The sequence below is a fragment of the Paroedura picta genome, chromosome 8 (genome assembly GCF_049243985.1).
Source record: "Paroedura picta isolate Pp20150507F chromosome 8, Ppicta_v3.0, whole genome shotgun sequence".
In the NCBI taxonomy this organism is placed as follows: Eukaryota; Metazoa; Chordata; class Lepidosauria; order Squamata; family Gekkonidae; genus Paroedura; species Paroedura picta.
Genome location: NC_135376.1, coordinates 102359718 through 102373147, shown reverse-complemented (window position 1 = coordinate 102373147; position 13430 = coordinate 102359718). Strand labels below are relative to the sequence as shown.

General features: G+C 48.5%; 1 protein-coding gene across 5 annotated transcripts in view; it reads left to right on the top strand.

Annotated features, from left to right (window-relative positions):
* PKD2L1 (polycystin 2 like 1, transient receptor potential cation channel) overlaps positions 1-13430 on the top strand; it is a 41166-nt gene that overhangs the window by 23302 nt on the left and 4434 nt on the right. For all 5 annotated transcript variants that reach the window (XM_077351095.1, XM_077351094.1, XM_077351097.1 and 2 more), the window contains 6 exons: positions 1326-1554; positions 2643-2813; positions 4178-4359; positions 6349-6469; positions 7337-7435; positions 9245-9366. In XM_077351095.1, coding sequence (XP_077207210.1) covers positions 1326-1554; positions 2643-2813; positions 4178-4359; positions 6349-6469; positions 7337-7435; positions 9245-9366 — 924 coding nt within the window. The remainder of the gene's footprint in view (positions 1-1325; positions 1555-2642; positions 2814-4177; positions 4360-6348; positions 6470-7336; positions 7436-9244; positions 9367-13430) is intronic.

Genomic DNA, 13430 nt, shown 5'->3' with positions numbered 1-13430 from the left:
GCCTCCCATTTCCAGCCACTTCAGCCAGTGTAAGGGTGACATCATTGTGTTTTTGCTGATGTAAAGTTATGATTTTGGAAATTCCTTTTGCCTTGCTTTCTTAGGGCACTGTGGGAGAGACATCATGAGCTCCCAGCATTTTTTCATTTTTTAATAGCCAGTGTTCAGCACCCTGATTTGGATCAGGGCCACAGTGCAAAGAGACCATTGTAAGCCCCCCCCCCACCTCCCCCCAGCATGGTGTCCCGTGGAGCTGGTGTTTTGTAGATGGCTACCTGTAAAGGTACCTGAAAGCTCTCCTGAAGAGGGCATGAGGCAAGGAGGCTTGCTTCTGGTCAGGAAGATGGTGTGTGAAGAAGGCTTAAGCCACCTGCGTTGGAGGCAAGGGTTGGGCGCTTTGGTGTCCGAAGCGGCCGTTTGCACCTGAAGCAGCCAAAGCGCCCAACCCTCTGAAGTGGATGCTCCTAGGATCGCCAGCCTCCAGGTGGTGGCTGGAAATGTCCTGCTATTACAATGGATGCCATTTCGCCTGGAGAAAATGGCCACTTTGGGGGTCTACCCCACTGAAGTCCCTTCCCAAATCCCACCCCAGGATCTCCAAGTCTGTCCCACGCAGAGCTGGGTATCCTAACACAGTTGCTATTTAAATGTTTGAACCTGGGTATAGCACTGTTAGCCTCCATCTCTCTAATAAAGATTTGGACCTGGTTCACAACCAAGGAATAAAGAGGGCCACATGAACCGGCCCGTGTCAGTTTGTGGCTCCTGAAGCCGGAGCAGCAGACTCCTCATGAAAGGGCCCGATCTGCCAGTGGCTTCGCATGCGTCTCCCTTGGCTTTCTTCTCTCTTTCTTGATGGTCAGCCATTCTCTTTAAGTGGTGAGGAATGATGGCTTTCTGTTACCAGCCAATGAGATTAAAGGGGGGTGGGGCAGGTGGGAATCTCCGGTGGGAATTTTCTGGAGGGCACCTTCTGCCAAAGGTCTCATCAGGGGCCTGTTCCCATAAAGCCACGTTTTTAGGGTTATCATCTCCAGGCTGAGAAATTCCTGGAGATTGGTGGGTGAAGACGGTGGAGGGCAGAGGTTGGAGAGAAGAGAGACTTTATTAATTAATGGCGTATGAAGCCCCACCCAGAGCTGCTATTTCCCCCCAGGGGATCAGCTGTCATTCTGGGAGCGACCCTGTTCCCAACCCCGGTAAATGTGCTCTTCTTGCTGTTCCCCCACATTCTGTGTCAAGGGAGCACCACCGCCCTGTCCGGAGGCGCATGGAGGGACGGCCACGGCAGCTTTCCTCAGCACCTCCCTCTCCTTGCTGCTCAGGTTGGTGGTGGAGTTCCCAGCCACGGGAGGAGCCATCCCTTCGTGGCAGATCCGCACCGTCAAGCTCCTCCGCTACGTCAGCACGTGGGACTTCTTCATTGTGGCCTGTGAAATCATCTTCTGCGTCTTCATCTTCTACTACGTCGTGGAAGAGATTTTGGAGCTGCACATTCACAGGCTTCGATACTTCACCAGTATCTGGAACATCTTGGACATCGTGGTCATCTTGGTGAGGCGGGCTTTCTTGCAGCTATTCGTGGGAGGGACAGAAGGAGGGAAGGGAGGTGGGTTGCAGAAAAAGGCTGGTGGGTTAACTCATGACCTGTGGTGCTCAGGAGGGCCCCGTGTTTCAAATCTTGCCTTGACAATGACTTGGACTCTGCCCTCCAGCATCCATGTTCTCCAGAGGAACTGATCTCTGCCATCTGGAGATCAGCTATAAATCCAAGAGGTCTCCAGGCCTCGCCTAGAGGTTGGCAGCCTATTAACACTCACTTTTTTTATCCCTCCTTGGTTTCAGGCCTTGCCTGACAGTGGCAGGATGGTGGTGGGCAGCACCCCAGGAGAGACGTTTGTAAAGGGGAAATAAGGCCTCGTTGGCTTACCGTGGTCTCTCTGGTTATTTCTGGAACTGCCCCTTTCATTCCCAGGTGGCTCTAGCCATTGCCAGGGATTCTTTCATAAGAAACTGCTCCTGGTATCCTGGAGACGAGGGGTAATTCCAGGGGCTCCCCAATTGCCCCCTGGAGGCTGGCCTCTCTAGCTCTGTGACCCTCGTGTCTTCCATGAAGAACTCCCGTGACGATTCAGGACCATCCCTGGTGAAAAGTACCATCAATCACAGTGGCCTTGTGGTGAACCCTCGAGGGGTTCTTTGAGGCAAGAGACAAGCAGGTAGTTTGCCACAGGCTGCCTCTGCAGAGACCCCCGACTGCCTTGCTGGTCACCCGATCAAGTATCGACCTGGGCTGACCCTGCTTGGCTTCCAAGATCTGAGGAGATCAGTCTAGGCTGGGCCAGCCAGGTGAGGGTCTGTCATCAGCAGGTCCCTTACCTGGCAAAAACAGTGTTTAAACTGACCAGCTGAAAGCCAAGCACCACTGGCTAAGCAAACTCCCTTATTTCCTTGAGGGTAAAGGACCCATTCCACCTGGAGCAGAGAGAGAGAGAGAGAGAGAGAGAGAGAGAGAGTCTATGCAAAGGTTTAAGGGGGCCCCTGGGTGACAGACCCTGTGGAGAACGTCCCCGCCTGCCTGACTCTCCCACAGCCTCGGGAAGTGCTGACCTGCCCCGAACCCTGACTCTTCCCTCCCTCAGCTGTCTGTTGTAGCCATTGGATTCCACATCTTTCGCACCATGGAAGTCAATCGGTTGATGGGGCAGCTGCTGAGGAATCCCAGTATTTACGCCGACTTTGAGTTTCTGGCCTTCTGGCAGACCCAGTACAACAACATGAATGCCGTCAATCTGTTCTTCGCCTGGATCAAGGTAGGTTGCTGGACCCCTCAGCCCCACCCCCACTCTGCTCTTCCGCTGGCCGTAGGGGATTTGGACCATTGCTTGGGGGGCTCAGGCTTTTATTTCCCATAATGCTATTGAGCTGAGATGGCACTTGAGGAGAACTCTTTCACCAGGGTTAGGAATGTTGTAGAGCAGTGGTCCCCAACCTTTTTATCACCGGGGATGGGTCAACGCTTGACAGTTTTACTGAGGCCCGGGGGGGGAGTCTTTTGCCGAGGGACGTCGCCGCCGCCTAAGCCCCTACTCTGCTTGCTTTCCCACTGGCGCCCCTAGAATCATAGAATCATAGAGTTGGAAGGGGCCATACAGGCCATCTAGTCCAACCCCCTGCTCAATGCAGAATCAGCCCAAGATCAGCCCCTGACTTCCCACCGCCCACTGGGGGGTGCTGCCAGCAGCAGCTGCACAGTGCCATGCCCAGGGGGAGCCCCAGCCATGGCGGCCACTGGAGAGCACCAAAGGTGAGCTGGCAGCAGCCGGGGAGGAGGACGAGGAGGAGCCGTGGCCCAGTACCGACTGATCTACGGACCGGCACTGGTCTCTGGACCAGGGATTGGGGACCACTCTTGTAGATGATGTTTTAGGATGCTTAGAGCTGATCCTGCGTTGAGCAGGGGGTTGGACTAGATGGCCTGTATGGCCCCTTCCAACTCTATGATTCTATGGTTCTATGACATTCAAGGCCTTTGCTTAAGACAGAGGTTCTCAACCTGGGGGTCGGGACCCCTTGGGTCATCGAATGACCCTTCCACAGGGGCCGCAGCAAGGCAAGCAGCTTGGTTGGGCGGGGCACCATCCGCACAACAGCCTTGTGGGGTAGATCGAGATAGAACGTGTGTCTGGAGCAGTGGAAAAGAGCAAGATCGACATGGTGGGACAAGAGGCAGAGATGAACTGAGAAACCTTGAAAAAAAGATTTATATACCATCATGAACCATGGATCTTCACACCAGTGGTCAGTTTCGGTTTAATTTCTGTGAAAGAACACTTGCTTAATTTGATGGTTGGGGGTCACCACAACATGAGGAATTGTATTAAAAGGTCGTGGCATTAGGAACATTGAGAACCACTGGCTTAAGATCTTCCAGAGCTGCTGCGGGTCAGAGTGGATGATACTGACCTTGATTGACCAAGAGTGCTTTGTGAATGTTCAGGGACCAGGGAGCAAGGAGTGCCTGGCAGGCTGAAGCTCCAAGGGTCAGGACCTCCAGCGGAGACCTTGGAGAGACCCCACCATGGTCCATGAGAGACAAGGGCCTGGCTCAGAAGAAGGCCGTGTCCTAGGGGATCAGGGGGGGGGCCTTAACGTGCTTCTGTCTTTTCTCTTGCAGATATTCAAATACATCAGTTTTAACAAAACCATGACCCAGCTTTCTTCCACTCTGGCCCGTTGTGCCAAGGACATCCTGGGCTTTGCCATCATGTTCTTCATTGTCTTCTTTGCCTATGCCCAGCTGGGATACCTCCTTTTTGGGACTCAAGTGGAGAACTTCAGCACCTTTGTGAAATGCATGTGAGCGCCCTCCTCCCCCCCCCCTCAGAGGCCTTGGCCAGGCCTAGTCTTGCAGGGGGGCAACTGCGACAGTGGGCGGGGGAGCCAACTGGCACACTGCCTCTCATCGTCAGGCGTCTGCAAGGCAGAGGAGTCCTTGGCCCGACCCTTGCGAAAGCAGCCTGGGTGCGAGGCTCAACGTCTCCTTCCCCCTCTGGGATTCTGGCCGGCTTCTGGTCAGTACTGCTGGGGGCATCTAAAGTTAATATATCGGAGTGGCACAGTCATTGAGGCACAGTGTCACATGCAGTAAATAAACGCCAAGCAAGTATGTTGCAGGAGGGGAGCACTGAAATGGATTCCATGAGGCAGGCAAGTGGCCCGCTAAAGCCAGCATCATGTGCGTGGAAATAAAAGGGCCCGGCTTCTACAGGAGAGATCCTGGGGCATGGGCCTTGCTTGGTGCAGAGAAATGGTGCAGAGATGCCATGTGGGTGGCCACTCACACATTCCTGATCGGGCAGGAAGGGTCAGAAGGTCCAGACGCCCTGTCCGGGTACCCAGGCACCGAGACAAAACCAAGTACGTAAGCCCCCTTGGACTGGGCTAGAACCTTTCTCCCCGGCAAAGCACATTTTTATTAGCAGGACTAGGGGCAAATCCAGGAACACAACAGGCACTAGGAGGCACACTGCACTGTGCCCGTCCTCGGGGCTGGCCCTCCTCCCCCTGCTCAGACTTGATATCCAGCATAGTGGCTAAAGAGTAGCAGACTCTAATCTCAGGGCCGGCTCTGATCCCCACTCGGCCTTCATGGGCAGGAATCTGGGTTGCCAACCTCCAGGTGGAGGCCTGGAGATCTTCAGGAATAACATCTGATCTGCAGGCACCGGTTCCTCCGGAGAAAACATCTGGAAAGAAAGAAAGAAAGAAAGAAAGAAAGAAAGAAAGAAAGAAAGAAAGAAAGAAAGAAAGAAAGAAAGAAAGAAAGAAAGAAAGAAAGAAAGAAAGAAAAAGGAAAAGAGAAAGAAACAAAGAAAGAGGGAGGGAGGGAGGGAGGGAGGAGGGAAAGGGGGATGGAAGAAGGGAGGGAGAAAGAAAAAGGAAGAGAGGAATAAACAACAAAAGAGAGGGAAGGAGAGAGGGAGGAAGACGCTCTCGTGACCCCCTATGGGGCCAGCAATTGACCTTTTCTCCATCTTCCATAGCCCCACCTCTTGGGGGTTGCATGAAGGGGCACCGAAAGGCCACGCTGGCCTCTATGGGACTAGCGTGTGGCATCTCCTGCGTCCCCTGTCTCTGGAGAGGGCGAAGGCCATGCTCAGTCCCCTGGGGCTCTTCTTCCACCCCCTGGACCTTGGGTGGTCAGAGGCCTGGGGCTGGTGTCCTGGGGCTGTACGGCAGGCCGAGCCTCTTCCTCCCTCCCATTCAACCCAATCTCTGGGCCAACATGCCCCTGGGAAGTGGGCCAGCAGAGGAGGCTGGCTCTTCTTCCAACAGGAAGGAGGAAGAGGAGTCCGGGGGCGGATCAGATCTGCTATTGGCCCTCCATGAAAGAGTGGACTGAGGACCAATCAGGTAGGGTGTGAGATGCCTGTCATTCAAATTGAACTTTATTATGATTAAAGAGTAAAGATTTCTTCCCCTATGTTGGAAGCAACAAACATCTGACCCTCCTAACTGCAGTCTGAAGCGCTGGGAGTTCATTTAGTTGCTTCCCAAATTCGGTTGTAATCCCAGGTCTCCAGCCACTGTCTGGAGGTTGGTAACCATAAGGTGTGGTGCTAAATTTTCTTCAACAGAAGCTGATCTGCAGAATGCTTGGCTAGCAATGATACTTGAAACCCCCAAAAGCAAAATGAGGGATCCTTTGCTCTGCAACAGTGGCTCTCCGGTACTTAAATGATCCTGAAGAGCTCTCATAGTCCGGGGTGGGGGTGGGGGGGGGGAGGCCAAACCTTCAAGAGAGCATCCGTTGGCCTTCTGACCACCCTCCTTTCCATTGTCCAGCTTTACCCAGTTCCGAATAATTCTTGGTGACTTTGACTACAACGCCATTGACAATGCCAACAGGGTCTTGGGGCCGATATATTTTGTCACCTACGTCTTCTTCGTCTTCTTCGTGCTGCTGGTAAGAGACTTTCTTTTTAAATACTGCTTTCCCATGAATCTTGTTGGTTCTGGAAGAGGGCTACTAAAGCTCTCTCAGTGGGGCTTTGTGTGCTTCAGACTTTGCTGTAAGAGTCACATATGAGATCTCAGATAACAAGATTACTTGGATCACCAGCTATAATTGTGTCCAAGCAAGGCTCTTTAAGTCATTCCGTCTCCTGCATGACTGGCAGAATAACTGGATTCCACAGGGCAAGGAATGCAGGGCCTCTTGCAACACCCATCTATAATTGTAAGGATAACTGTCCTCATGGGTCCAGGCATGCTTGGACCCTTCCATTTGGTGTTGATGACTAGAGAAAATGGTTCATCTGTATTAATATCAATATCTCTCTCTCTGGTAGTTCCACAAGACGAGGGGGATGAGCACAGAATATCAATCACTAGATGATGTAGACAGAAATAGTCTCTTTCTCATAAGTACTTAATAATGGAGTCAACTGATTGTAGGTACAGAGTACACAAAAGTAAACACGTATTTACACAACGCACAATCAGCAGGGGATCCAAATGCCACAAGATGGCTTCAAAGCAGAAGCAGACAAATTCATTAAGGATAGGTCTGTCAACAACCATTAGCTATGGAACCTCGAACACCATCTCCTAGGATAAACAGCAGCATGGGCTACTGCTCTTTGGGTAGCTCCTCTTGGAGACTGAATGTTGAAGCCTTTGGTCTGACCAAGCAGGAATCTCATATCTTCTGGGAGGTGGGTGGGGGAGCCAACCTGAGAAGAAAAGTATTGTAAGATCACAAAATGATTCTCCTTTATTTGCTCAAGCTGCTTGGATAAAACCCATGTGATCAGAAGTTTTGTCTCCACAGAACATGTTCTTGGCTATTATCAATGACACCTACTCAGAAGTCAAGGAGGAGCTTTCAAACCAAAAGAATGAATTGCAGCTCTCAGACATACTGAAGCAGGTTGGTTAATTCCAGCGAAACATGCATGCCCTTGAGTGACCATGTTCCCTTATGGGGGTTTACAAGGCAAGAGACCAACAGAGATGGTTTGCTGTGGCCTGCCTCTACGTAGTAGCCCTGGACTTCTTTGGTGGCCTCTCATCCAAGGACCAAGTCTGACCCTGTTCAGCTTCCAGAGAGCTGACAAGAGTGGAAGGGTTTGCTTATGGAGTGAATATGGATTCACCCTTGCAGAAAGTGATGGTGATTGGGGAGCTGAGCTTTTTGTTGAGATGCCTGAGAAAACCAGAGGGAGCAAAATGGAGTCTCAGAAGCAGGAAGCAGGGATCTTGAGAGGCGACAGATCAGGGAAGTCAAGGTTCATAGAGGCTGCTGGAACTGGAGAGCCATTCCGTTGTCGTTTGCAGTTCCTTGTGGGCTGTTTTGTGCCCACGGAAATCAACAAACAAGCTGGTAGGTCACTCTCAATTTGAGGAATGAGTTGGGGGTGGGCCAAGTAACCAAGTAAAAGGGTATGAAATATGCCTCACCCTGACCCCCGCCCTTCCAGCACATGCAAGGACTTTCTACAGTAAAATAACTGGAGGTCAACTTTGGAGGTTACCTTTGAAGGCTTCAGGCAGACCTCACAGATGGAAGTGGATAGGTTGCTAAGTTTGTTAAGGCCAACCACTTGTCCTCCCAATTCAATTCTGGATCAGGTTCAAAGTTTTGGTATTAATCTTTAAGGCCATTCATGGCTTGGGCCCCACGTACCTGAGGGACTGCCTGGCTGACTATGCCTCCCGTAGAGCATGGCGCTCCGCCAGTCCCAGCTGGCTAGTGGTCCCAGGCCCCCAACTCTTGGAAGATCTGCAGGAGCTTCAGGAGCTTTCTCAGTTCTGAACAGCTTGTAAAATGGAGCTCTTCTGCCAGGCATTTGGTGGGGCCAATGAAGATCCTACAGCACAACATCTTATTGGCCTTTTCCCATGAGACCTCCCATAAGACCTCAGAAGAGCTGCCCGCTGAAACAAATAAGACCTTATTTGACAGATATGACCCGGTGCTTGCACAGGGGATACCTTTACCTTTAATATTATAATATCTGCAAGTAGGATGTGCTGATGATTGGAATCCTAGCCATTCTTATCATTTTAATTGTTACTGTTTTAATGTTTTATGATCAATGTTTTTATTGTATTTATTATGTTGTAAACCACCCTGAGCTGGCCCTTGGGAGGGGTGGTTATATAAATCGAAGTATAAATCTAAATAAATAAATATCCACCATCATGCAGTGCTTTTAAGATGTGCTTTGCAACATACTGGGAGCTACCTACAGAAAACTTGTAAACTCCTTTTCCTGGACAGTTATTTTATCTATTACAACTTCCTGATTTTGCCTCTCCTGAGTCCTGCCCCAAGCAGCCAGTGTATAAAAATACAATGACAGAATTACATCATCAATTTATCCCCACCAAAAGCAAAACATTAAAACAGAGACTGAAAAACAGCTTAAAGGCACCCACAAAACAGACCAGAAGCAAGGTCTGAAAACACACAACCCCTTAGTTAAAAGCCTGGGTAAAAAGAAATATTTGGCCTGGTGTCTAAAAGAGAGGCAGACCCCAGGCTAGCTTCAGAGGGATGGGTGTTCCAAATGCAGGGGGCCACCACTGAAAATGCCCTGACTCACCTGAGAAGGTAGGAAGAATGGGGATGGTTTAGATTTGGGCCTCACCGTGTGTCATTCCAGTGTGCTGCTGCGCTTGTTGATGAACGAAATGGTAGCAAGGCCTAACTCTTGCGGGCCTCCCTTAATTCCAGGGCTACAACAAGACCCTCATGAGGCTGAAGCTGAAAAAGGACCGGATCTCTGATGTGCAGAAAGCCTTGCAGAAGGGGACCAAGGAACTCGAATTTGAGGATTTTAAAAACAGCCTGAGAGAGTAAGTGAAGCACAGTCACGATGCAAGACAAAACAGTTACAGACAAACATGTACGGTTACAGCAGACGTAGCGTTCATCCATTCCAAGTTGACAACTAAAATCTGGACGAAGATCAGTACCATTCCGCTCCTTCTTGTCCAGTGCGATTCCAATACAGTTTCCCATCTAGGTGGATGATATTGCATAAGGAAACCCCCCAACCTGGGTGGCAACTCTAAAAATGAGGACAGTCTAAGACTGAATGGCCCAGTGTATCTGGAGTGGGAAACAGGGACCTTATTAAACCTGCCTTTCGTTAAGTGAGAAGGAAAGACGTTCATTCTGGCTAGCAAAAATGCTCTTTGTGAAAGTGAATTGTCTAACACGAAAAGATAGGGATATATTTCTCTATTGTTATAGTCTGTTGTTATTCCCCATAAATTAACAGCCTCAGATCTCAAAAACTGAATTTCCAGACCTTCCAGTCTACGAATAACCTGCTGCAATGTTGACTTCTCATCATGTCTAATCAGAGAGATTTAATCCCATCAATGCTATTTTCTGTTGGATTGACACTGACCAGTTGGACACAAAAGGATCTTCCAGTAAACTGGAGATCAGACTTCCCTGGCGGGTCTTAAAGTCAACCCGAGGCAGTACATAAAAGAGGAGACGAGACAATATTTTGGATTCGAGCACTTACATTACAGCTGGAAAGCTCTTATTACATTGACAATGGAAGAATTTTGATAGCAGTGCCAGCTGACTTTTAATATATTTTATGACACATCTCCTGTGAGAAAAAGTTATGCCCTAATATTTAAAATGAGGGGTTTTCTGAATCTCAGTTGACCCTATTCTCCTGTATGTAGTTGTGGGGAAGATAATGGAACAGATATTAAAGGGAGCGATCTGCAAACATCTGGAGGACAATTTGGTGATCCAAGGAAGTCAGCATGGATTTGTCTCCAACAGGTCCTGTCAGACCAACCTGGTTTCCTTTTTTGACCAAGTAACAGGTTTGCTGGATCGTGGAAATACGGTTGATGTCGTTTACTTGGATTTTAGTAAAGCTTTTGACAAGGTTCCCCATGATGTTCTGATGGATAAATTGAAGGACTGCAATCTGGATTTTCAGATAGTTAAGTGGATAGGGAATTGGTTAGAGAACCGCACTCAAAGAGTTGTTGTCAATGGTGTTTCATCAGACTGGAGAGAGGTGAGTAGCGGGGTACCTCAGGGCTCGGTGCTTGGCCCGGTACTTTTTAACATATTTATTAATGATCTAGATGAGGGGGTGGAGGGACGACTCATCAAGTTTGCAGATGACACCAAATTGGGAGGACTGGCAAATACTCCGGAAGATAGAGACAGAGTTCAACGAGATCTGAACACAATGGAAAAATGGGCAAATGAGAACAAGATGCAATTTAATAAAGATAAGTGTAAAGTTCTGCATCTGGGTCAGAAAAATGAAAAGCATGCCTACTGGATGGGGGATAGGCTTCTAGGTAGCACTGTGTGTGAACGAGACCTTGGGGTACTTGTGGATTGTAAACTAAACATGAGCAGGCAGTGTGATGCAGCGGTAAAAAAGGCAAATGCCATTTTGGGCTGTATCAATAGGGGCATCACATCAAAATCACAAGATGTCATAGTCCCATTGTATACGGCACTAGTCAGACCACACCTGGAGTACTGTGTGCAGTTCTGGAGGCCTCACTTCAAGAAGGACGTAGATAAAATTGAAAGGGTACAGAGGAGAGTGACGAAGATGATCTGGGGCCAAGGGACCAAGCCCTATGAAGATAGGTTGAGGGACTTGGGAATATTCAGCCTGGAGAAAAGGAGGTTGAGAGGGGACATGATAGCCCTCTTTAAGTATTTGAAAGGTTGTCACTTGGAGGAGGGCAGGATGCTGTTTCTGTTGGCTGCGGAGAAGAGGACACGCAGTAATTGGTTTAAACTCAAAGTACAACGATATAGGCTAGATATCAGGAAAAAAAATTCACAGTCAGAGTAGTTCAGCAGTGGAATAGGCTGCCTAAGGAGGTGGTGAGCTCCCCCTCACTGGCAGTCTTCAAGCAAAGGTTGGATACACACTTTTCTTAGATGCTTTAGGATGCTCTGGGCTGATCCTGCGTAGAGCAGGGGGTTGGACTAGATGGCCTCTATGGCCCCTTCCAACTCTATGATTCTATGATTCTATTATTCTATTTTCAACCCATATTTATGCCTCCTTGCAGAGAAAACCATTCATTTAGATTTGTCATAATTTATTTGCAGGAAGTTGTTCTGGCAATAGCTTTTAAACAGGAAGGCATCTCAATAGACCTGCTCTTATGTTCTTGATAGAACTGCCGTGTTGTCAGCGTATAGCAGTAGCTGTGTAGGCCTTTCCCCTAGGATCAGCGGGTGCCCGGTGACCTCAGCCAGGACCTTTGCGAGGTCACTTAGAGATTGAAAAGTTCTGGGGCCAGAATGCATCCCTGTTTTACCCCAATATCAACATTTATTTTATTTGTAAGTGATCTTCTGCTGTATACCCGATCTGGCACGTATTTCCTGTATGTAGTTGTTTTATTAGAAAGAGGAGGCTTTGGTCCAGTTTTAGAGATTTAAGCTTCCCCCACAAACATTCCCTAGGAATAAGGTCAAAGGTTGATTTTAAATCAATGAATGCTGCAAAAAGTTTCCCTTTTGCAGGTCTCGTATCCTTTTCTCCTAGGAAGGCAAGCACTGAACAATGATCTAAAATTGAGTTCCCTTTTCTGAAACCAATCGGGTCCTAGTATGTCATTTGTATCACTCCAAGTAGTCAATTTTTGAACCAAAAATCTGGCCTATAGTTTGCCTACAATTGCCAGTATACTAGTGGGTTGATAATTCCCCAGAATATTAAGTTTTCCCTTCTTAAAGATGGAGACAATTAGGGCATTCAGCCAGGAATCTGGGATTCTTGTGGAATCCCATCTTGGCCTGGGGATTTTTGTAACTTCGGGGATTTTAGCAACTTTAATATTTCATCCAGGACGATCTCCAGCCAGTAAGGTAGATTGGGAGGCGAATTTACAGGAACAAACATCTTAGCAGAGGGCCTGGAAAACAATTTTGCAAAATGGTCTTCCCACTTCTGAGCCGGTGCAGGAATGGGTACAGGATGGTGTTAGTCTTGTTTCTGCTAAATTCATGAGTAATTGTTCTCCAGAATATTTTAGTGTCTGTGGAATTTAGTGCTTTCTGTACTGTCTCCCATTTTCTCTTATAAATCTTCTTAGATTTAACTAAGGATAGATACAAATGTTTGCAATTCTTAAACTCCTCTAAAGCGGAGGGGCCACCTATTTGCTATCGTCTATATATCGGGGTCCCCAATCTGTTGGCACATGGGGCCGCCCAGTGCCTAAAGAAGGCCGCATCTTAAACCAAAATGTAACAAAAATATTAACCTACTTATTGAGATCAAAAGTACAAATCCAAAGCTAAATGAAGGAATGTTAACTTTAATGCAATCCATTTTGGATTTTACTGTGGAATCCTTTTATTGAGCTACACATGCCTACCTACTCAGTGTGATTTTTGTGGCTGGTTTCTGCTAGCCAAGGCACTGATGTCCAAGTCAAGGTTTGTGAGAGACACTCTTTGATGGGTGGAGCCTCTAGAAATGTTCAGTGGAGACTGGAGATTTCCTGGGGCCATTCCGCACAACTTAAATGTAGCCAAAGTCTTACCTTTCGTAAACGCTATTAATTCAACGTTCCGCATGACATTGTAAACAAACCGCAAAACTCCCGCTGAACTCCAGCAACTATCAGAATTTTATAGCGCTTAGGGGGAAATCCAGAAAAGTGGATTCCCCCTGAAAAAACCGCTACACTTCTGAGCACAAGCTGCAACACATCAGCGAAAGACATGTACGTTCTCAAAATAGTGGTAGAAAGAATGTCCCTCCCTCGCTCTGGCCCCTGAGCTTCCGGAGACGTGATCGCCATTTTTTTTCCTTAGACCGGCGAAAGCAACGAACAAGTGAGGCTTCTCCGGCTAAAGTCCCTCCACAGAAGTGCTTAAGAGTAAAACAAAGCTC